At 37.3% G+C, this 24,912-nt stretch overlaps 1 protein-coding gene across 4 annotated transcripts in view; it reads right to left on the reverse strand.

The window, feature by feature from the left end:
* Nucleotides 1–209: 209 nt before the first annotated feature.
* CADPS2 (calcium dependent secretion activator 2) overlaps nucleotides 210–24,912 on the reverse strand; it is a 281,939-nt gene continuing 257,236 nt past the window's right edge. For all 4 annotated transcript variants that reach the window (XM_071733753.1, XM_071733756.1, XM_071733754.1 and 1 more), the window contains 3 exons: nucleotides 22,862–22,969; nucleotides 5,163–5,267; nucleotides 210–1,174 (listed from right to left, as the gene is read on the reverse strand). In XM_071733753.1, the coding sequence (XP_071589854.1) occupies nucleotides 1,004–1,174; nucleotides 5,163–5,267; nucleotides 22,862–22,969 (384 nt within the window). In that variant the 3' untranslated portion in view covers nucleotides 210–1,003. The remainder of the gene's footprint in view (nucleotides 1,175–5,162; nucleotides 5,268–22,861; nucleotides 22,970–24,912) is intronic.

A 24,912-nucleotide genomic window follows, 5' to 3' on the forward strand; every position in this document is an offset into this window, starting at 1 on the left:
TTTTTTTCTTTATCAGGGCATCATGTCCTTGGATATTTCTTTGCTCTCTATATATCTGCTTTATCAAAACAATAAATATGATAAGTATAATATAATATAATATAATATAATATAATATAATATAGCCATTGCTAGAAATAACTATATAAACTAAATGTAATAATATCTTAAAAAACTTGTTCTCATGCAGAATCGTACAACAACTTGAATGGTTTGAAATATTGAAAACATCTTTTAATTGTAGAATTCTATACAAACTTGGTTAGATACAGAAATGGCCACGACAAAATGTGTTCTTATTGCCTGAAATTTTCCACAGAAACAGAAACACTGATGGCAAGCTTAGTGACATTCAACATGATGAGATATCTTCAAACTTGCAAAATGAATAGACACAACAATACTTCTAGGTTGTTTCTATGTGTTTGACTGCCCTTGAAGTCTTACTACTTAAGTACCAACCTCAAAACACAAAGAACCAAGATTAAAATTTTTATGCACATCACATAATAATGTAAAATTATGCACAGAAAAGGTAAACCAAGTGTAATCCTGAAAAATACACTATTTTTTTCACCTAGGGCACCAACTTATCCGAGAATGATTGCCTGTTTAGTTGGATTTTAAGTGAGGCACACATTTTGCTTTCCACAGGACATCAATATCTGATGGAGATACAAGAACAAATGGTAACAAACAAAAGGGAAAGAAACATAACCACAAGTGGAACTCAACTCCATGCCAGTGTTCTTGCAGCCCTAAGCAAAGCTATACATAAAAATATGCTACAACCATTGTTCTCAAAAAGTCCTTGGCACTTTTCCCCTTACAAACTTTCTTTCAGTTTTTTAAAAAATGGAGCAAATTACATTTCTGCACCTATATCATAAGGCAAAACTCTAAATGCAACTACAAGGACAAGTTACCAAAAAAACCCCAAGCCAAAGAGAACCCCCACCCTCAGATCATCACCCCTGAAACCCAAATGCTTGGTGAAATAATATCATCCTTCCTCCTCATCACTGTCTTTCATAGTAATGCCCTGGAGTCCCCCAGCATCTGTGACTGAGACTGTGGCCTCCTCCACGGTCAGACGGCTGTGAACGGTGTCGTAGGTTTTACTGTTCAGTGTTCCCTCCAGCACACCTTGCAACCTGAAGTCTCGGTAGGTTTTCTGTAGCAAAAAAAAAAAAAAAAAAAAAAAAAAAAAAAAAAAAGCTGAATTGGACTTGAGCAAGGCTGAGCAGTCTCCCACTACACAATGGCCATTTTATGGAATCACAGAATCATCAGGGTTGGAAAGAACCTGCAATACCATTGAGTCCAACTGTCAGTCCTACACCACCTCAACTACTAAATTATCTCCATATGTGCCACATCTATGCATTTGAATACACACAGGGATGGTGACCCTACCACCTCCCTGGGCAACCTGTTCCAATGCTTCATCACTCTTTTGGTGAAGAAATTTTTCCTAATATCTAATCTGAACCTCCCCTGGTACTACTTCTACCCATTTCCTCTTGTCCTATTGCTAATCACTGGGGAGAAGAGACCAACACCCACCTCACTACAGCCTCCTTTCAGGTAGTTGTAGAGAGCAATAAGATCTCCCCTCAGCCTCCTCTTCTCCAAGTTGAACAGCCCCAGCTCCTTCAGCCTCTCCTCATAAGACCTCTTCTCCAGACCCCTAATCAGCCTCACTGCTCTTCTCTGCACCCTCTCCAGCACCTCAGTGTCCTTCCTATACCGTGGAACCCAAAACTGCACACAGTACTCAAGGTGTGGCCTCACCAAGGCTGAGTACAAGGTTAAGATGACTTCCCTGGCCCTGATAGTCACACTGTTCCTGATACAGGCCAAGATGGTGTTTGCCTTCTTGGCAACCTGGGCAAAACTGCATTTCTCGCATGCTGGCAAACAGCTTTGTTCCTCCTGCAGTTAGGCACCTTACATATGGTTTGCTAAAGGTTTTGAGGTCTTAGTTCGTCTGCTGTGTGAGGTTTCTGTAAACTCTATAAAGTCTACAAACCAGATTTTGACAGTCATTCCTTCAAGAGATTGCGTTTTGTACTACGTTTCTATAACCGTATGCTAGTTTCTCAGTAATGTCCATTTGTCTTAGTTATACAACAAGAAACCAACCATATTTGCATATTTAAATCTGAATTTGGCTACAGGTAGCTTTCATTTCACAGGAAACATCGATGTCTGACTCTTTGCCCATAATATGGTTTTACTTGTATTCATCTTTACATTTATATGCCAAACGTAGAAAAATAGAATAAATTATAGATTATGATCTATAATGTAAATGCTTCTCAGGTGACTACTTCAATGAGTTAATTTACATTATAAGTCACTTACATTCCGAGTCACATCTATGTTTTTTTTTGCTTGCGAAAGCTTTGTTGCCCTGGTATCCAGCCTTCCTGTGAACCAGCAGATATTACTTTCTCTTTTGACTTTCTATCAAGTGGATTTTTTTTCTTCATTGATGCAATGTTCAAGTCAGCATATGGAAAATCATCTACCCCACCTCCTTTAGTTTTAAATTGTAACACATTTAAGTTGAAACACAATTTGAGGTTAGCCTTAAAAGCCTAAGAAGGATAAGTTGATCTAGCTATTTTTGTACTTTGTGTACACTGTTAATATGAGTTCCTGATTTTATGTAAGAGACTATAGGAAAAAGAAGATGGAAAATAATTAAGGGCCATTCCTCTGCTGGAGGAGACCATGTATAACCCTTAGAGAAAGAAAAGAGCTGATCTCGTTTCTCTCAATACATCAGAGAACTGCAAAATATACCTCTCAAAATGGGTAACATTCAGCTGGGAGAATTTTTTCTATCACTATCAATGATGATTATTTAAACCTTGTCTGAATCACTGCAACTGAGATTTATTTGACTTTCATAGGTCGACTTCAGAGTCAATGGATGCAGCTCATGTTTTGCTCACACTCTCCTGTGAGTACCCTGCCTTGTCTTTTTTCAAGTGTCACCATTGCATTCCCTTTTTACAACACTGTGCATTCAATTTCCTTTTATGCTGTTAACAGGTCCTACAGCAATTTCTTTCAGTTTTACATTGTATTCCTCCTGTTCTCAGACCAGCACTCTGGGGTTCAGCCACTGCTCTTCTCTTGACATATTTTTGCAGGGTAATAATGTTCACTTCCAAGCTTAATTTTTCTTTTCTCCCTAATTTCCATCTTGGTCCTTAACCCTCTTCAGTCATGTCCCTCTGCACATGCCTCAGACATCTTTATGCCACCAGGCTTGGCTTTAATGGGAACAAGCAGCGTTTTGGTCATTTTTAATAAAATCACTACCACTGCTGCATCCAAACATGAAAGAATTATCTATTTCTTATTCATCCCATGACCTTGAAAAATGACCTCCTACTTCTTTTTTTGAAATATTTCCAAGTGATGACAGGGGCAACACAACCACCCAGTTTTCCCAAAAGCAAATAGAGAAGTCCCTCCATTCACTCTAAAGTTTGGAGGATCTGTGCCTCCCCATGTGCCTCTCTCCAGCTGGGCTGCAGCAGTGGAAGCTTCTTATGATACTCTGCTCAAACCATTGTTTATTTACCATTAGCCTCCCATTGGATGAGTTCCTGTTTTTCCAGTTCTGTCATATTCACCATCAAAACACAGGTGGACATGATTTTCTATCTACATTGAGCAGTACTTCTGTGATTGACATCAACAACTTCAACCTTCTATATCCACAGAAGGTGTCATGGAATAACACACTTGGAATTTATGTGCAAACCAAAGAAGGTGTCTGGGCACAGGAAGGCTCCCACCATAGCCGGTGTGTCCCCATCACCAGCAGGAGCCTGGTTCTTTGGAACAAAGTTAACCAGTGTGCCAGGCTGCAGTAAGAAGGTTGGTTAATGGTGCTGCTCATTCATCTTCAATACTACATGAGCCTCTTCCTCTAATACATTAGGTGATAACTAAACCAGTATAATTTAGTCTGCTCATTCTCAGATCGCACTGGGCCCAGTTTTTAGATCCTGTAACACTTCCTTTTCCCCCAAAGGATGATTACTCTTCACTCAAGAAGAGCTTTAAACTTTTCACAAGAGCCATCCACTTCAACCATAAATAAGAAAGTGATTCTACCATGTTAGAACATAATATAACGAGAAAAATCTTGTTCCCAGGGAAATCAGATAGTGTAAAAACCAGTAAAGCTAAACTTGGAAGGTACAGAGAGCCATGATGACATTATTATGACTATTTTCTTGTATCTCTCTCTTTTTTCCTTTTAACTATTGAATTCTGAGAGTTGCAGTTGCATATCTAATGTCCGCAAGTTAAAATGCTTCTGACTTTACAATCCTGCATGAACTCCATGAGAAAATATTTTGAAGACATCTAGGTCACCACTGACAACAGGTGCTTCTTATTTCACATTTACAGAAATTAAAGGAATAAAATCTGAAATGTCTGAAAATCTGAAATGGCTTTCTGTCTCTTGCCTAAGGGCATTAGCTGAGATCTGAAAGGGAGCTAGGTGAAAATTTTTTTCTATGGTAGGTTAACCCATAATTGCCTATTGTGAGGTATTTTCCACTTTGCTCGAAAGTATTTGACATTGGCCAGTGTAAATGTCTGAGGATTGGACTGAAGGGATTTGTTTTCTATTGATACTTATCCCATTGTATGAAGCATCAGAAAATGGTTACATTGAATATTGTTTTCCAATTGATCCTAGTAATCACATGCACGTAAGAAAGAGAAAATAGTTACTTTTTTGGACAGTGGGGAAAAAAATGGAGAGAGGGTTCTGTTGTGATTTTTAGGGTAAAAAAAATCAATAAAATGACAATTTATCAGCAATACTATACAACATTGCTGTACAGATTACTATCTGTTAAAATCCCTTGGAACAATTTTAACTCTCCCTGTAACCGGAATGGATGAGAATTATGTGGACATATAATATTAGATGATGAAACAAACTGCTCTTTTTGAATCCCCCACTGCTGTGGAAAAAAACACCCAAACAAACCCCAAACCAAAAGTACATATGCTTGCAACTTTGATTTTTTTTTTTAACTTTCAGGGAATTAGCTATGTTAATACTTCATCCCTTTTGTCCCTCTGTACAATGCAGTCTAACTCAAACACATTTTACATACCTTCACTATCTTGATGAGAGTCTTCAGCTGGTAGATGTGAAGCTGAAGGTCTAATCTATCAGCCAACCACATGCATATGACTTTCATGGAGTTGCTATACCATTGCTGAAAAGAAATAATAATAATAAAAAAAAAGAACACAAACAAACGCTAAACAACCCTGCAGTATTCATTTAATAGATTTGATAATGAGAAGTAATGAAGCCCTTTGAAATGATCACAGATCAGCACTTAAAGTCAACAATCATATAATTTCCTGTTAAGAGAATTGTATGGGTCAGTAGTAACTTGACCTAGACTGTTCTTTATATGAATTAGCAACTGCCATTTTATCTTTCAGTTACAACATTTTCAAGCAAAACAGTGTTATGAGCTTTGCTATCTGTCAGTGAGAACAGATATTAAATCCACAATTACATGAGGAAATTGACAGCTAAAACAGCAAGGAAAAAACCAAAGATAGGGCTGCCTGAGATCTCACAATACTTAGATTTTCCAGTCCAAACAGGAAAACAGCACCTAACAGAGAATATGGAATGTCTTGATTTTCCTTTTAAATCACCTCTTTATTAAGTAAAAAAAAAAGAAAATAAATCAGAAATCCATGGAAAGTATATTTAAGTACGATCAAACACCACTCCACCCCTCCCAAAATAGACACGTTAAGGTTTTGTTTTCCATTAATTACTAATTATCATTATAACCTACCTTACTCCTTTTTCATGTCCTAGATAGGAGTATGTTTTCACTCAAAGCTGCACAACTGTAAGCTCTCTGCTGCTAGTGTCTATGGTATTGTAAAAAAATGCTCAGATCCAAAGAGCTACTGTAATAATTCTTTCACATTAACTGGATTAAAAGAAGAGATTTTTACTAATCACAGTTGCAGCAGTTTTCCTCCCCCTCCTGTTAAATACCAATCAGATGTCATTTAGTCAAACTGTAAAATGGAAGGTGGTTTGTTTTTTTTTCATTTTAGCAATGAGATTAAAGGAGTTTGTGTTGTAGCTCCATTTCTAGTCTCTTTTCCTACAGGGAAGAAGCTGAATTTTTACAAAATACACAGATATGAAAAGAGAGGAAACATTTTGTATATCTGAAAATGCAGCATGTTACCCAAGGTATCTATAGAGAAGTAATTCCCATGAAGGACCTAACATCTCACAAGACACCTCTACATAAAGAAACAAAAGAAAACATATATTGAAAAAAATGAAGGCAAATTATTGGCTACTGGATGTAAAAATAGACAGAATTATAATTCTTTAGTAATAATGTAAGGTCTCTGTCAAAAAAGTTTAAATACATACAGTAAGTATAGGTTAATACTTTTTCCTTAAAGGGAACAGTGTCATCTGATTGTAACTATCAGTTTTAAGGTAAGTTTGAAAGAAGAAATAGGATTTTCATTTAATAATGACTTCCATTTATTTTTCTTATTGCTTTATAAAGTATTTTAATTAAAAATCATTGGAAAAAATTACTTCTACATTTTTTTAGAGTTTCTCCTATTACTTTCCTATTTCACATAAGTGAACTAATACACCATCCAAAATGCAGATAGTTGCACATTTCATAAAGGTATTTTGATTTATTCAAGAAAATGTGGAACTTATTCGGTACCCATACAATAATGACATTCTTGCACTGTTTACATTATTTAATCCCAAACATGCACGCTGGTTTTGATTTCCTTTATAAGTACCTGTAAAATATTTTTAATGTGACAAAGTTGTTACAAAGTGGCAGCTGTAAACTATATGACAGGTGTTATATGGATACAGATGTCTAGAAAATAAAATGCAGTTGAGCTTCTTCGTTTGGGGAACTCTATTGATCTAATAAACAAAAATTCATATGGTATGGATTCTACCCAGAATACTTGTTATTTGTAATAAACTGAGCCCAATTATTATCATTCAGACTCTGTTAATCTTTAACTTGACCATGGCACAGCAGAAAGAATAATTTTAGTTGTGGAGTTTTCTCAAAACTGATATTCTTCCATAAAAATAAAAATCCAGTATCACATCTGATATGTATTTGCTTTTGTATCAAATAGAAAGCAGAAAGGGCTCAAACTTGCTCATGTGAACAAACCATAAACAGGACAAAAAATTCTGTGATTGGTTTCCCCAAGTAACACCACTGCATGCTGCTGGAACACTGAAAGGAGACCCAGTCACAGTTTTCTGGCAAAATGTGTGTTTTAAAGCCCAGTCAGGTAACTTAATTAGATGGATGCAGTAAAAATAAGACTCTCCATACATATCAGTGGTATGCTCACAAGCACTGAAAAGAAAGCTAAAAAACTGGAGGGAATTAATTTTACCACTCAAATTTGCAAATGAAAATATGAATAGTATGTTTCCCCAAGTAGTATAAATACACTAAATTTTCAGTAGAAATGTTTAATGCAGTGTTTGTGAAATGATACTCTTGTACTTGCTCCTCTGTCAACATGCGTTGGTCGGAAAAAAATACGACTGCTATTATGTTAGAAAAAGACGTGTTCTTATTTTGAATTGTCACAGCATTTTTTTGTAACAATCACATCCAGTATATTTCTGGAGTCCTCTCAGAGGTACTTGTGGACTGCATTCCTGTTCACTATTGGCTTTATACCTGCTAGTTTTGAGCACTTAGCTTAGGCTGAAGTTACATAAGCATAAATCTGCTGGACTCCCGAAGAAGAAAAATAAGTATTTCCCTATCACTTCTTTCAGAGCCTGTTAAAATGCAGAGCACTGCAAATGCCTCTCAGAGGTGGAATCCAAGGCCACACATATTGAAAACCATGCATCTCTGTATTATAGAGGCAGGGATAGGTCTACTGTGACTTGCCGAAATCTATTGCAAACACAGAAGCTTCAGCAGTAAGATAATGGTCCTGACATTACCCTGTTTTTAGGTAATAATAGTTAAATTTAAAAACTTCTAAGTGGTTTTAAGAAAAATTGCTTTCCCTTGCTAACAATAGCACTGAAAGGACAATGTGAGTCTTGCGGATGTCAATGATACGGTATTAGTGCCCTATTCTTTGCTGTCATCTATGTGAGAATAAAGCAGTAAGTGTTTGTTGGATATTTTTTTTCACATCAGCACATAACAACAGCCAACCACTTTAACAAAAACGTGTTTACCTCCCTGCCCCCTCCAGCCCCCCCCCCCCCGACCCCTTATTCATAGCTCATCCAGCTCCTGTAAGGGCATGCATTACTCACTTCATTTTCCTGAGATACCTCTTTTAAAGTAAAAAACAAGAGAAAAGGAAAGGCTAGGGTTGACTCTGTGAGACCCCTGTATTTATTCACACTTATTGTGCATGACTGTAGACTGGTAAATCATATTAGCAGCCCGTCTCCCCATCAAGCTGCTACTTGCTTTCCAGCCCTGGGAAGGTTCAACAAATCAACAGGAGCACGGAAAACAGAACATCAGTCTAATCTAGTGTTTAAGGTGAAGTTTTCAAACCCAATCTAAGAAGATCTTTAGAGCAAGCAACAAGCTGAAGGGCTCAGAAGGTGGTATTGACAATGAAAGAGTGTTGAAATATTGAGAAGCGCAGCACTTGTGCATTTTTAATAACAAGAGGGTCAACAAGGACACAGCTCCCTCAGTGCCAGTAGTTGCCACACCAGGGCTATAAACGCTCTCAGTTCATCAGATTTCTTAAACAGTTCATCAGCTTTCTTAAACACCCTAAACCCCCTCAGCAGACCTTTAGTCTTAAATTAACAAACCAAAGCAATGAAAGAGGGTGCAGCTTGAATGGCCAGCATTGATCCCCAACGGGGCTCGGCGCAGCTACAGGCACTGAAAAACTCTCTCCATTGTCGGGAGGAATTGACAAACCTCGCGGCCTAAATAGTCCAGCTGAGGCGGGCTGGAGGCACGCAGCTGTAAAGGGCTCCCCTCGCCCCGCTCCCAGAGCTCACAATGCTCCAGGCATGAGCTCTTTGTCAGGCCCAGACTCTGCAATTTTCTAACAAGGATTAAAGTTGTTTCTCGGCAGGACCAGTGAAAAGCAATTTAGCAACATACCGTGCTTTCTTCAGGCAAGTTAAAGAGAAGTAGTTAAGGAATTTCATTATTCTGTTGACCGGTGGAAATACAAAACAAATATATTAAATATTCACCACCTTTCTGGGTGCCTGAGCTATAACATTTGCAGAACGGTTCAATTAAATATAACACTTATCGGCTCAAAGCAGGCACTTCAGATTTATTTTTGAAGTTTTATAAAAAGGTGCAGCTGTTTGCCACCTGGAAGGAGGCTCAATACACGGGAATACACAATGCTTTAGTCCTTCTAGGGCTGGTATCCCTAACGCCTGAGACACAAGACCCCGTCGAGTTTCTGTATCTTGCCTGCTCTTGATAAATGGGCACTGTCAAAATGCTTTTTCTGTTGAATATGGCAGGGGAACAGCTTTTCTAGGACAGCGTTTTATCTTCCTACCGAAGCCCTTGGTGCACTATTGATCAGGAACTGAGTGACTCAGACGACAACGGGATGTTTTTACTTCCTCCAGCTTTACTTTTGCTATCAGGAACAAAAAGAGAAAGTATTCTCACTGAAGAGATTGTACATCAAGGGCAGCAGAAGCTAAAATACATAAGAATCATATGATACCATAAGCATGTTCAATATTAAATACTGAAATGCTCAGTTTTAATGAAAAGGAAATGCTACTGTGTTGTTTCAAGGTCTTAGTAGCTAGCATTAAGAGTGTGCCAAGGAACTTTTAAAACACTTTAGAAATATTAAATGATGAAAGAATAAAGAAGGACTTCTGTAAAAATGCAAACAGCAAAGGTTAGAAAAAAGTTCCTGATTTCTTTCATAACTTATTTCCACCTATGAATAATCATACTTACGTCCTTTGTTGAATGTTAATGAAAATGAGGGAAATGAGTGTTACTTTGAAAACACTCCGAGTTTTAGAATTTATAGACATATTTTCAAGTTTAGGTATAGATGTCACTCACTTAAATCAGAATTTTTACCTAAGCTATGACAAGTTCATACACTCTTCTGGAAAGCCTTGGTAACTCTTAAAAAAACCCTCCAAAAAACAAACCTGGGGAAGGATTTCTCAGCCTGTGAGACACCTTCAGCAGGTATGTGCATACAGGAACACCAAAATAAGAAATCAAGTCAGAAGAAATAACATTCAAAGTATCTTTACGTTTTTGCAGAAGTGAAAAATATTTAGTAGCAAATTAAAACCAACCATGAAGAAATTTTGCATAAGATATTTATCCCTTTCCCTCAGGCTTGGGTAGCTTTTTGATTAAGAAAGCCTGAGAAACCTTTGAAGATTCAGGAAACTGTAGGTAGACATAAGAAGAAAATTCAATGTATCAACATGCAGAAAATTCATACTCCCTTCCTGGCCTGTCAATTCTGATTCCTGACATGGGCAATTTATGAACTGGCTAAAGAATGAATTTCTCCTAATGGAGATAGACTGAAACTTGTTGACTATTGATGTAGTGCTCTCCCACCACTCCCTCCTGTATTTTCACTCCTCTGAGAGGAACAAATTATCCTCCCTGTGACTTTTCCTTTCTGGATTGCACTGGTCATAGATGTGCACCAGTCTGTGAGGCACTTCCAGTCACATTTCTAATGAGAATACTTGTGTCAGTGACCAGGAAAATGAAGGTATGGGAGCGGGGGAAATCTGAGACAAGACAAAGCCCTCATGTAAGAGCTTTCTCATCCCACTATCAGCTTCACTTGGCTTCATGGTGACAGCCACTACCCTTCTGAGACACATTATCCAACCCCACAAGGATGTGGTTTCTCACAGCCTCACAGTGCCATGCCATAAAATGCATAGCTATGTTTGACTATGAGCACCCATGTTTGCAGTGACATCCCTGAAAAAATAGTCCCACCAAAATTCAGAATTTTGCCTCCTAAGAAGTCCATGCAAAGGTGATTTTTTTCTTGGGGGGTGTGTGTCTCAAAATTATTATTCTGAATCAACAGGGAAATTTATGTTTTGAGACATGCTTCTGTGGTAGAGGTGGTAAGAATCAGTGGGCATAAATGGTCAGTCAGCTGGCCTCTGACTGTAGAAAAAGAAATTATAGCATCTCCAAATATAATAAAATTTTCAAGTATACTTGTAGCCTGGTTCTTCTTACAGCTACCTTAACACCTGTTTTTTGTTGTTGTTTGTTTTTTTCTTTTTTTGGTGGGTTTTTTGTGGGTTTTTTTTGTTTGTTTTTTGCAAGATAGTAATCTTTCTGTTTAGGTCATCAGAGAAGTTTGAATTATTTCTCTGAAACATGAAAAAATTCTCCACCTTTTGATTCAAAGCACTGCTATGACTGGAGAAAAAAGACCTCTTGTGGCATAAAATTCCTAGCAAAATGAAAAGGAGAAAAACTGCTGAAATTATGACTGCGCTGAGGTAGATTTTTCTCTCCATTTTATGGGCACAGATGGAGCATTTCACCTACATGTTCACTTCCTGCATATTTACTGTATTGGGAAACTTTATTTTTTTGTTATTTAAAACATAAAATACAATCAACATAAATATTAAAACTGAAAGGGTACTTTAATGTACTTTATCTTTCATCCAATAATTGTATATAACCTTTAATATGAAGACATTAGACCTGGAAGGCTTGGAGTGCTTACTTTTGCATTTTCTTAAATGCTCAGTAAGTTCAAGGAGGCTACTATCAGTTTAGGGGCTCATTGTTATGCCACTACATTTATTCCTTTTGTAATTTTTTTTCCCCTAATAATATTCATGGAAGAAAAACTGAAAGAAATGACAATTAAACCAAGCATGAGTGGAAAATCCATGGAGTTATCCTTGTTGGGCCCTTGGGGTTATCAGGAAGTAAAAACAAATGAAGCCTATACCAAAACTCAGACATTTAAAAGCCCTTGATCTGAAAAATGCAAATGACTAAATAAATATTAAGTGTCATATGAAATACTCTACCTCCACTCCCCATTTTGATGCAATCCCTTCCCACATTTTCGTGAAGGACTTGTCTTAACCAGCATCTGTATTTTGCTTCCTCCTCTATGCCAAGTTTTGAACTTTGGCTTGGGAATGAACAAAAATTTTCATATTCAAAATTACAGCTGCATGTACCAGGAAAGGTGAAGTGAGAAAGAGTGTCTGCTTCAACATCATACTTCTAGATTGGTCATTTCAAATTACAAGCCCTGTCTTGGTACAAAACACCATGGTAGGTGTTTGGTTTGGTTTTTTTTTTTCCTTTTTTCTTTTTTTTTTTCTTTTTTTTTGTTGTTGTTTTGTTTTGTAATGTTTTTTGGTTTGTTCTTTTCCTCTGTGTGTGTGTAATTGTAGTTGCTTCCACTGGGACTCTTCCTTGGGCTTCTGCCTTTTTAGTGCCATTACTCCAATGAACCTCTCAGGGAACTTAACCATTTCTCTTTTCTTAAGAAAGGCTAATTGATGAAACAAACACTTTAGTCTCTAGTCAATCTCTTCCTTGCCTATTTGACTGAAGGATTTCTACTGTCACTCCCAAAGCAACTGGCAGAAAAGGGAAAGGAACTCAATAGAAATAAAGACCTAAACTTGACAGAAAGACCCTGTTCAGCAGGACTCATGATGAGAAAAAATGAACAGTTGCTGCAAGAAATATTTTCATGATACAAGGAAAAAAATCAGGCAGGCTAGTTTTCAGAAGTCTGTAATAAAAAAAAAATCAGGGAGCAGGGCTAATTTATAAGCATACTAAGCATCTTTGAAACTTGTAGGCAAGAAGGAAATTGTTTTAAAATAATTAAGAATATCTAATATATGAAAAGCTTATCTTTTAGACTGCAAGTTATTTTTTCACATTTTAGGCTTACAATTAGAAGGTGTCTAGTAGCTATGGAAATGCTGCCAATTCTCAAATAAATGTGAGTTCTAATACAAAATACACAGTACTCACCTCTCCCTGCAGTGCATATTGGTCGCTAAACTGCAATTTACAATATTTATGCTATTTTATAGTGTTTGTGACCTTTGCTGTTTTCTGGCTCCTTCACATATGGTGGGTACACTGGGAAACTGGAAGTCTGCAAAATCAGACATGCACCATGTCCTTCCCTGTCTGGACATATGTAATCTTGCTACTCTGATTTTAAACAGTAGGCACTAACATAATGCTGATGACTGTGAGAGACTAACAGCACAAACAGTTTCCCTGCTCCACTCTGGATACACAGTGCATCTTGTGAGCAGTACTTTTAGAGGTTATTCTGGTGCTAAAACTCTCAGGAGCAGACACTGTCAGGCTTGCTATGCTGTGTGCTGTGCTGCGACTCAAGTAGATCTGCAAACATCCTCCAAGGACCAGAATGGGGAACAACACTTGTGTGACCTTGAAATGAAAGCCAGCTTGGACCTTCAAAATAAACAAATGACCATAACACAAAATGTCCAAGTTGTTACTTGCTATAACATCAGCCTTTTGCTATCAGACTCCAGTTTTACAAACGTTATGAGCGTGCTTAGCTGCACAAATGCAAAGCAGTCTGCCTCAGTGCAGGGGTAACATCAGCAAGGTTAAAGGCCCAGGTTCTCTTTTCCTCTTAACACTCATGTCTACTTCTGCCCAGTCATCTGGGACTCCCTGAGAACTCAGCAAAGGGGATTCAGAGAGGTGGCAGAGTCTTCCTGCATCTCTCCTGTAAGGTGAGTGTGCTCTTACTACCTCTAGCTTGGTCAAAATCTGGGCCAAAAATCTGTGTTGCAGCTTTTAGGTAATGGCTCACGTAGTAGCTCTGGTCCTTGGAGCCTTCTATTTAGACTCCCAGCTCTGTCTGGAACAAGGTCAAGTACCTATTTTAATTAGAGTATTTAAAACATCCTGTGTTCCTCTGTGTGAATATTCACAGGCAGATCATTTCTTTCAACTTCAGCAATCTTGACTCCTTATCTGGTCACTCTGTATGTTACTGTAATGGCATATGACAGGGCTGGATGCAGCTGTGAAGTTGATAGGGAGGTGCACAGTGGTGTAGCCACTCCTCTCCTGCACAGCATCGATTGGGCACCACACTGAGAAACACTAATGTGGAGCAGAGGTCCAGCCTCCTGCCTCCCTTTTGCTTCTCTCCTCCCCTCAGCTCCTTGGAGAAAGTGTCCTTGGATTGGGCAGATGCCTGGTTTGACCCTTTCCATCTCTGACTCTGTTGCCCATGTGCATTCTTTCAGCTATGCAGATTTTACAGCCATGTTGTGTAGGGGTTTTTTTTGGAACTGATTTTTCTATTCATTACTTATACTGGACTTGCACATTGCAAACACTTCTAATGCAGTGTAAATACTAAGGACAGCCAATGCTGTGTAAATTAAGAAAACATACGATTAAACACTTGAAGATAGTTAAAAATAATCTTTAAACAGGTCCACATTTTTGCATGTTTAAATCAGCATTAAAGCTTCATTTCCCTGACATTAAATAGGTTAACAAGCTCTTTCTCCTGATGCACCACTAACTTAGTCAAACACTCCTTAGCATCCTCACCTGGACTTATTTTGATTTACAGCATAGCAAACTCCTTTTGTTACTCCACATTCATTTTAGCAAAAATAGATTATTTTTACACTTCCTGGACCTGTTTTTCTTGTGATATGATCAACAGTGTAGTTGTGTGTCTATTTGTGAACTCTGAGACAGAGTTTTGCTTGATTTTCCTTTTTAAACTAAACCAGACCCAAGAAAAATTCAAGTATAAATATCAAACCTGCTAGTGAGGTTTGAAAAACCACAAGGTTCTCCTGCTGTTTATATGTGTGTGAATTACAGTACATCAAGAAATCAATATTCCCTAGATGGTGCTTGTGCCTGGCACTTCATGGTGAACAAACATTAGATAAGACAATATAAATGGTACAATCCTTATTGATTTCTCTTGACTGTGTAGAATGTGAAAGCTGCAGCCACAGTTAACACTTACTGACAGACTAATCTGAAGTTTCAGTGCTATTTTATATTTTTATAGTTGTCCATGCTCAATTGATTCCATTAAGTTGCTAGACACATTTCAAGCCATCTAGATAAGAAAAAAATACGCAGTGCCTGGAATGAGATGCTGCCACTTTGTGCCTAGCAGGATAAAAAGGTTAAAGGACTAAATTGTGCCTGGATGTTGGAAGGAGTTCTCTTTTATTTGACAGAATTGTTACTGTTTTTAGTGAATGGACACTGCGAGTGATGGATAGATGCATTTAACTAAGCTAAATAAATGAACGAACAGTATAGACCAGAAACGTCTATAGGGAAACTGTACTACAATGTGTAGCCCCTCCCCAAACAAACAAGAAAAAAAACCTTGTAAAACTCTCTCAGAAAAAAAAAAAATCAGATGGGTCTTAAGATCTTGAGTTTGGGATTTTCTTTTTCCCTTTTCCCCCCCTCTTTTGATTCATGATGTACATTTAAAATCGCTTTTTATAGCAATTTATACTTTTTCTTTCAGAAAAATTATGCTGCTCAGATAAGTCAGGAAAATTATGGGTAGGACAGCATAAGAAATTCTGAATATCAGACTATGAAGCTTAGTGTCCTCAAAAATAATTGTTTCCCTTTTATACTCAAAGAACTCTTTTAGCATAATATCAGAGTATCTATTTCATAGTTTCTTGCTCCCCACTGGGAAGATTTAAATAATATGATTAAATTAGTGTGAAAAAGGTGTCAGACATCCATTCCATGAATATTAAATGCAGACTGGACTATGGGATAATGTCTTGAGAAAACCCTTTTTATATCTTTTTTAGCTGTCTGGTACCCAACAAGATGGAAATTCAGAAATAAGAAGTGGCTTAAAAATTGAAGAAGTGGGGAAATGTAGCATATCAAAACCAGCCATAGGGTTATGGTTTCTTCTAAAGAAAGCACTCTCAGCTACCATGTACAACAGCTTACAAAGTGCTGGATATTCTGATCCTGAAGAAGCAAACTCTGAAGCACATACTTTGCTTTAAGTGTGTTGTGGTCCTATTGATTTCAGCAGCACTGAGCTTTGCTGGATTCACAGCAGCATAATCAGCACTCTCCAAGAGTGGGCACTACTTTTCTCAGCATATTCCAGAAAACAAATAAACAAAAAACCCCCATAAAAAACTAAACCCACAAACAAATAACGAAAACATCTACTACTACTACATGAAATCACATGGAGGTTACAATTTTTTCAGTTTTGCTATGAATTGGTTTGTATATTTTTTTTAATTCTGTTTTTTTCTAAGAGAGAAAAAATTCTATCTCAGAAATTCAGTACATTCTACCTGAAAAAATCAGAAATGATCTGATGAACTTTGAAAAGACTTTGCACAGTAAATTCACAAGATGCTGTCCCTGTCTTGTGCAAGTACTTAATATATTTGAATATGTTAATATTATTCACTTTTTCAGTTCACACTTGATGATGCTGTCTACAGTTTTCTCTAAAATTCTTCCTTTTACCAAAAAAGATAAACTTTTTTGTTTTGTTTCAAATGACAAGAATGTCTCTAGATGAAGAAAAAACTGCAGAGTTGTTCTTATATCAAGAGCTTTCTATTTTCCCTATAAAATATTAGACATAATGAAAGGTGAGTTAGGACTGTGGTGAAAATCTAAAGAGCATCGGCAAATCTGAGCACTGCTCAGCTTTTCAATTGCTTTTCTACTTCTCAGTTCTTTTAAATGGTTTTCTATGGCAGGAACATTTTTCTTAATTAGTCACAGCTAATTAGTGTTCTGGCATAGACAAGTAATCAGAAATGTCAGAGCTGCAAGGCTACATCTCCCTAATCCTTTGATAATAATTTAGCCTCCTGGGAGGGCCTCAAGCTGCGGTAAGTAGTGGCTGACAATAAGGCAAAATTAGGTGGGCAGCAGACCATTAGGATAGAAAAATAAAAAGCACTACCAAATCCTGCTGAGCACCATCAGGCAACTAACTACACTGCCAGATGAGGTGCCTGTTTAAGCCTGTGTTGTTAATTAGCTGATTCTACCAGACCTGCCACATATGTCCAGGTGCATCATGCAAAGATGTGTATTTCTGGGTTTGTGCCAAAGGACAATTTTGCACTGTGATCAAATTTCAAGAATCTGAGAAAGAAGCCCACATATTTCTTGAAGATTATTCTGAGTTATCAAAGAAATAAGGAGATCAACAAGCTACAATCCAGTCTTGCTGAGTCTCTTTTAAGTAATTAGGCACGGTCCTCTCACATTTCTCAGAGGTTAATACAAACACAGCTTTTGATTCCAATGTGGCCTTTAACTAGTCCTACCTAGTCTTAACTTGCTGAAGGTGCCTTGGCATATAATCTAGATGAAAAAGTAGACCTCTTGTCACATCACACACTTAAAAATAATTACATAACAATGAATGTGAAGATTACTTATTAAGATTAACGTGGCAGGAAGCAATTTAAGAGAAAAAAAAATCACTGTTGAATACTAAATACTACAGTATCATGCTTTTGAGGTAGACATGGACAGCAAAAGGAGTTGGTCCTACAGAAAATACACATGCAAAGTAAGTGGTTCTTTTAGCTGTGTAACATCAGCTGCAGATTAACTCACTCACCAAGGAGAAGCATTTGCACATTTTTAATGCTTTTTTTTTTGTAAAAGGTCAGAAAACTTACAGAAATGATGCGACTGAATAAAGCATTTGCTAAAAATGTGCTTGCAGATATGATGGCGAATAGAAATGAATCAGATGAGTACTTCATGTCTCCATCTAGGCATGGAATGAAGTACATGACACAGCACTCTTTGGAGAAAAATTACTACCTCAAATAACCTCAAGTACATCATTGAACTTAACTCGTCCATCCCTGCTACTAATGGAAATGGAATAGAATGGCTTAGATTTGGGAAAACTAGCAGCATTTACTCTACATTCCAGACAAAATACAATAGAAAAAAAGAGTATCACATCACTTCTCAACTTTTGAAATATAAAAGTGAAAAGCAGCTCCATAAATCTGGAGTGCTTAAGCATTTATACTACGCATAAAGACGTTCACTGTTTCTGCACTCCAAAGAAAGTCGTGTGCGTTCCCTGCTGTTGACATTTCCCACACTCCATCCTGTGCCATTGCCTTGCTCAGGGCCACAACCCCAAGGACATTCACCTACAGAAGCAGCCCCTGGGAAGCTGGCAGCACTGCTCAGGTACACCACCCCACTTTAACACCTGTAGGACATGGATGATCAAGGCTAAAGTCAACATCTGCTAACAGATGCCATCTTGCACAAGGCAGCGAAGGGACCTGCTTGCTGACACCAGCCTCTCCAAGATGTGCACTCTGACTACTTTATGTGTTTATGGTACACTTGGCACAGGTTACCCAGAAATGAGAGCCTAAAAAACCTGGGAAACCTTTTAAGTTGTATCAATGGCAAAACATTGATGCGTTACAACTGTTCTCTTAAACCATTCTTTATTTCTTAAAGAAGTGATCGATTATTGTATACAGATTTCATTCTATATATAGTCAATAAAACTGGAATCATGCATCTATTATCACCTTAGGCTTCTCACAACAGGTCCAACACAAATATAACCTGTAACATAGTGATCTTAATGGCAAACAGTCCATGAGGAGTTTTGAAGGGAAAATGTTTGAAATGAAATTTTTGTGTGTTCAGACAAGAACGTCCCTATTTCCCATGCAATTAACAGGGACTAGAAAGGGAGAATCTCCCTGAGGGGCACTTAAGAACTTTATATTACTATAGAAAGTTAAGTACTGCATTGATGTTTTATGCAAAATGACATCTTTTTAAATCTAGGGTTTGTCAGCAAAACCCAACTTTGTTTGAAAGGGAGTTTTTTTCTAAGATAAATCTATTTTCATTTAAAATGTTCATGAGTATGAAGACTTATTAGGTCCATCTTAAATATTCAGGTAGAAACATGATTCTAAGTATAGTCAGTGATGATTAGATGAACCTGGCATATTTATGTATACAGCACTGCTTTTATTGAAGTTAATGGTAAAATTCCCATTGATTTTGATAATGTAAAACCAGACCCCATGAGAATTTTATATTTGGACTATAGATTTTTCACATCTGTTAATTTTGTGATCAGATACATAGCACTTTGATAAGATGCACAAATGTTCTTATATCATCCATTAAGCATATTATAAAACTTTGCATTCACCAACTTGCATTTTTACAGCCTTTTCTGAAAAGAAATATTTTTCAAAAACTGCTTAAAATATTAAAGAGCAACTTAATTTCTAAACTTTAAATAGTTATTATTTTTAAAAAAGGAATTATTGGCTTAAGTGATTGAACTTTTGAAAAGTTTCAGTGGGTGATGCTTTTAATCCTAATTCAAAATTATAATAATGAAACAAAGACTGCAGTGCCTATCTTAATTATTTACTTGCTGTATGCTGAGTCTACCTGAGTCACTGCAGCATTAATGTTAGAAAAACTTGCTTTATTTGAGTTTATTAGAGAAACTTGTCCCAGTAAAACTTCTTTGCCTTCAGTGGAGTATGGGATTGTTAGGAATCACATGGATCATTCATTGAATTAAGCCTGCAGAAATGATGAACATGGAGCAGACACTTAACCCAGAGCTACTGCAGACCATCCACATGTACAATACATTACAAAACATCTCTAGTGCTCTTTCTAAGATTTGTGGTGTTAAGAACAAACTAGCAAACAACCAAATCCCCACAACTATAAGCTTCTGCAGCATAAGAGGAGGAGATACATGTTCTGAGTTACTCCAAGTGGAATTTGATAGGCAAAATTCCCAGCTGATCTTAGGAATAGACCATGTCCCACACCATGAAGGAAGACAAAAAGTCCTAAGTGTCTCTGACAAACTGACCAAGCAAAAAAACCTCTCAAATTTGCTGTTTGAGGACAACACACTGACCTCGTAGAGACCTGTGCTAGCAGGAGCACCAAGCCATATTGTTTGAAGTGCTGTATATACTCTTTTCAGAAGCCAAGTTATTTAGAGGAAGGAAGGAAAAAAATCCACCTTGGTTTTGTTTCATGATCAGCACAGGTACTAAAGCATAGAGTGATTTATGTTGCTTAAAAACAGTGCAGGAGAGAATTAGCAGCCTGGTCTTCTTTTTAAGTCCCATAGAGATTTGAGCCTCTCTCATGTGTAAGGATCCATATCTCAAACCTTAATTCCCCTGGTTATTCACATCCCATATGGCATGGTGGTACTTTTCCAAGCTTATCAAGCACCACTGTAAAACAATGCACACTATTGGTCTTTTCCCTAGTGTGAGGCTTCTCAGACAGACAGAAAGACTTTTGGCTTTAACGTGTTTGTGTCCCACTGGCAGGCACTCCTACTTGTACCAATACTACCCTTCAATTTAAATGTTGGTCACTGTAATAGCTGTCAGTGTATAGCAGCCCTAAATCAAGTAAATGAGATACATACATAAATAATTTTTAAGTACCTGTTTTTGATTTAAATAGTGCTTGAGGCCTGATCCTGCCTGGATTTGTAACTATCACTACCAGCATACAGAATATGGTTTGAAGGACAGTTACATAAAAACTTGTCCATTCCATCCAATTCTGCTCATTTCATGGTCTGATGTTATGTGGAAATGTGATACTACCATATATGAAGAAAAGTAAATATACAGATAGATATTTGATAATCTGGATACTTACCATGTGCCTCTTCTTTCTTTCCTTACAGCTATAAGCATTGGTCATGCAGCATACAATACATACTGCTAAGTAAAAGGGAACACAAATGGTTCTGGTTCTCAAGAGCAAGTGCTATGTCATGGCTTACATCCATTCAGGAGATGTTTTCTTGTGCTGAAAACCTTGATTGCTGAAATCAAACTTGGAAGAGGTTCTCAACCCATGCTCCCAATTGTACTGAGGTTCTTCTTGGGTTAGTGCTACTTGGCCTAAACCAAAAATCATGCCAGGAAACATGCTGATGACTTAAGGGTATGGATGACCACTGTCATCATCACAGGATGGTTCTTAGGCCTGTGTCCAGGTCCTGGCCTGTTTAATGCTATGGAACCAGCTTCAGGCTTGATTCAATTCCACTGCATCAACAAAGCCAATGTGGTTTCTCCAGTGAGAGTTAGACTTGGCCTTGGGCACATAATTTTATTCATATTCAGAAAATTACAACATAAGCAAAAATAACCCCAAAGAAAAACAAAAAATAGAACCTTGGAAATGAAACATATGCTTGCAGATTCAATGCAAAAGCAAACTGAAGCAGAAGTTGCTAATATGGTTTTAGTACTTTGTGAAGGTGCCAGCTGGATGGATGATAATTTTTCTACCCCTGCAGGGCATCAAAGCTTTTATAAAATCATTCTTTTCACACATATTAGCACTTAGCTTATTACAACAGATGATACTTTTTTTTTTTTTTAAAGATGCCTAGGAGTGTCTGGAAATATAAAATCTGAGAGATAAGTCTCATTTTGACCACCCAGTCTAACAAACAACAAACACTGACATGACATACCATGGCTGAGAGTCTATGTTATGGGACCTTCTGTGACTGCCACAATTGTAGAGTCACAGTAAAGGCTGTGAATTGCTGTTATGAAAACATTTGCTGTAACTTGCATAATTAAATAAAACTGCCAGCAAAGCTTTCTAAAATACCTAGGAGATGACATAGAAATAAATAAATTGCAAAGTCTGCATTATGGTCCAGAATTTGTTTTGAATTAAACTGCACTGCACAGTGCCAGAGATGACTTCTTTCCCTGTTCAAATTCCTATGTAATTACAAGTGACTGACACCATTGCCATGTAAACTGATCCAAATATATAATAAAATAACTTTTATTTTAGACAGATTTTACATGTGTAGTGCTTTGAATTTATACAGAAGGGACACTTTCAGCTGCCTACAGCTTCTCCTTCAGGCAAATCATGAAGGGACATGTGAGACATAAATCAATGGTCAGAAGTTGAATAGGCAGATATATGTCCAAGAGTGATGCTAAGAGTGGCCTTATAGGAGAGTCTTGAATTTGGAAAAATTTGGTTGAGTAGGTGATAATTTCTAAAAAAATGGAGGAGGAATCAGGGCAAAGGCATGAGTGAAGGGAGGCTGTGGAATCCAGAAGTGAAGCTGAGGGAAATTATTATGAAGATACAGGCTGGCTAGCAATGTGTGGGTCTTGAGGATGATGAAGAAGATAACTCTGAAGTTGCAGAAGTGGGATTAGGATTTTGAAAGCAAGTTCAACAATTCCAAAAATGTTTGGCCAATGGAAAGAAATTAACCTACAGGTGTAACTGCATAAACGGCCTTTCTGTTTATGAGCAAGCAGTGATAAGTACAAGTTGTTTATTTAGGGAAATCAGGTCTGCAATGGAATCACAAACCACAACAATTCTTTCCATTAACACATTCAAAAGCAAAAGAGGGAATAAAATTGGACTACTCACAGTAGAAAAAAATGGCTATTTCAAATAATAATCTTCCATTGATTTTTTTAATGCCTTCTAGCACTTAAAAGTTTCATGTACAGAGTATTTACAGAAAGACCACTCTTGAGAGTTGAAGATGGTAAATAAAATGCAGAATTAAAAATGATCAACAGGCAAGAACAACTGAGTGGCTTGCTGAATATCATAAAAATGTAGCCCATCCCTTCTGTTGTAGTAGTGCTAGAGCAAGCTTTATAAGGCTGGTTACTTACATCAAATACCTTCTCTATGTACATTTCCTCGTTGACCTTTTCTCGAAGTATGTCCTGGTTTTGTCGAACAAACATAATGTAGGTATCTGCTAGATCCATCCCTGGTTTCTGAGGAGACATAAAGTAAGAGGAGAAAGTAGAGGGAAGGAAAGAGATAAACCACTCAATAATTGAACTTAAAAGTTATACTTAAACACAATGAAAACTGAGATTATGTTACAATGTTCACACATTGTACGATCTGTATTTACTAAATCTGATGTGAACTGCAGGCTAGTTACTAAGATGAGGAGGATTTGCTTTTAATAATGTGTTATGATTTATGGATTAACTGAGTCATAAATCTACATTGTCATATGTAGGGGAATGAAGCCCTGGCTCTGATAAAGTGACAAAGGGCAAACTGGGACATTTTCTCCTTTTTTGTTAGTGAGGCTCTCATACTTACTCAACGTCCTGCTAGAACACTCCGAAAATGGTTAAAAAAAGCATTCAGGTTCTTTTGCATTGCCTCAGATTTGTTGTGATTTGCTTCCACTATACAGCTGAATTTTGTGTTTGAGGTTATCTTCTACTTATTCCAATTCAAACCAAGTTCAAGCATTTCCCTGAGAGCAACTGCATAAAAAGGTTGGTATGCGAGTAGATCCCTCACCTTATTTTTCTGAAACTGTTGCACTGGCCTACACAGCTCAGAAGATGACCAGGGAAGGAGCAAGGGCTGAAATGTGTCCCTTCTTATACTCATCTATGTTCTGTATCAATAGCAGAGTAAGCATAATTTTGGTATCACACTCCTAAATGTGGGACAGGCTAGGATATGCTGTGTGCACATGACACTGTATCAGATCAGCCAGAGTGTTTGCTGAGACTGCTTTCTCTTGCCCAGCTGGGACTTCTGGACCTGTACAGCCACAACATTTGTGTTTTTTCACACTAAACACCCTAACAGCCAGCAACATTCCCTTTCCTGGCAGTGTCTGCAGAGCTGGTCGTAAGCTCTCCTTCCTTCCTGTGGCACCAACCAAAAATTAACATAAACACTTTGGAAAGCCTTCTGAAACTGCCTGATGTGTGAGCAAATTTGTAGAACCATTTGATCACAAATAACAGTTTCTAAGTTCGTGGCATACAAACAGAAGGCTGAGTTTTATAATACTTTACAGTAAGCCTTAGCACAAAGCTATTTATAAAGGATTCAGATTTGGCTAAGACTGACTCTGTACAGAATAATTAACAGCTCTAGGGAAGGAAGATGAAAGCAGCTCTATCCAGTCCCTGGATTCCCAGGCACAAGTCATCTCTATTTCTCATAAGCTGTTACTGTTTGAAAAAAGCATACATACAAAGCTGTAAAATATTTCATATGTTAAAGGCATGTGTGCATAAATATGCTCATAGAGTTAAGATATTTACATACAATTTTATATTCAGGTTTTCTTTCTAGTCTTCAAGTGGATAACTTTTTTTTTTCCTCATTCCTTATTATCTTAAATGTAATATATTACAATGTTTATACACAGGTCTGAGCACAAGAAGGAGGGAAAGGTGCAACATGCCCAAACTAATACTTGTCCAGAAACTGCTATCATAATAATAGGATGACAGCATTCTCCTGTCAAAACTGCTGTGAATGAAACCTCCTAACCCAAAAGCTTAATCTCTTTTTTTCCCCTGAATCTGTCACAGACAAATTTAAGAATATGATCCAGAAAAAGATTTTCATTTACATTTGTGCATCAATGGTCATTTTCTTCCTTAAAAGTAAAAAAAGTGGTATGATGGCCTGGTTTAACACCCCTAGCATCTCCAAAACTCACAAAGAAAACCTAAAATGACTCCTGCACATTTAGACGGATAATTACTGAGGCAATGAAAGCTTGTTTCAAAAATGTATCACACACATACACGCCTGCAAGAAACTGAAAGAGGAAAGTAGGACCATTTATATTTACATCTGAGTTACACACTTTGATCCTAAGCACAGAAATAAAAATGTTACATTACAACAGGTAAAACAGTTTTCTGTTGAAAAACCTGGTTCATGGAAA

This window comes from Heliangelus exortis, chromosome 1, assembly GCF_036169615.1.
Source record: "Heliangelus exortis chromosome 1, bHelExo1.hap1, whole genome shotgun sequence".
Classification (NCBI taxonomy): Eukaryota; Metazoa; Chordata; class Aves; order Apodiformes; family Trochilidae; genus Heliangelus; species Heliangelus exortis.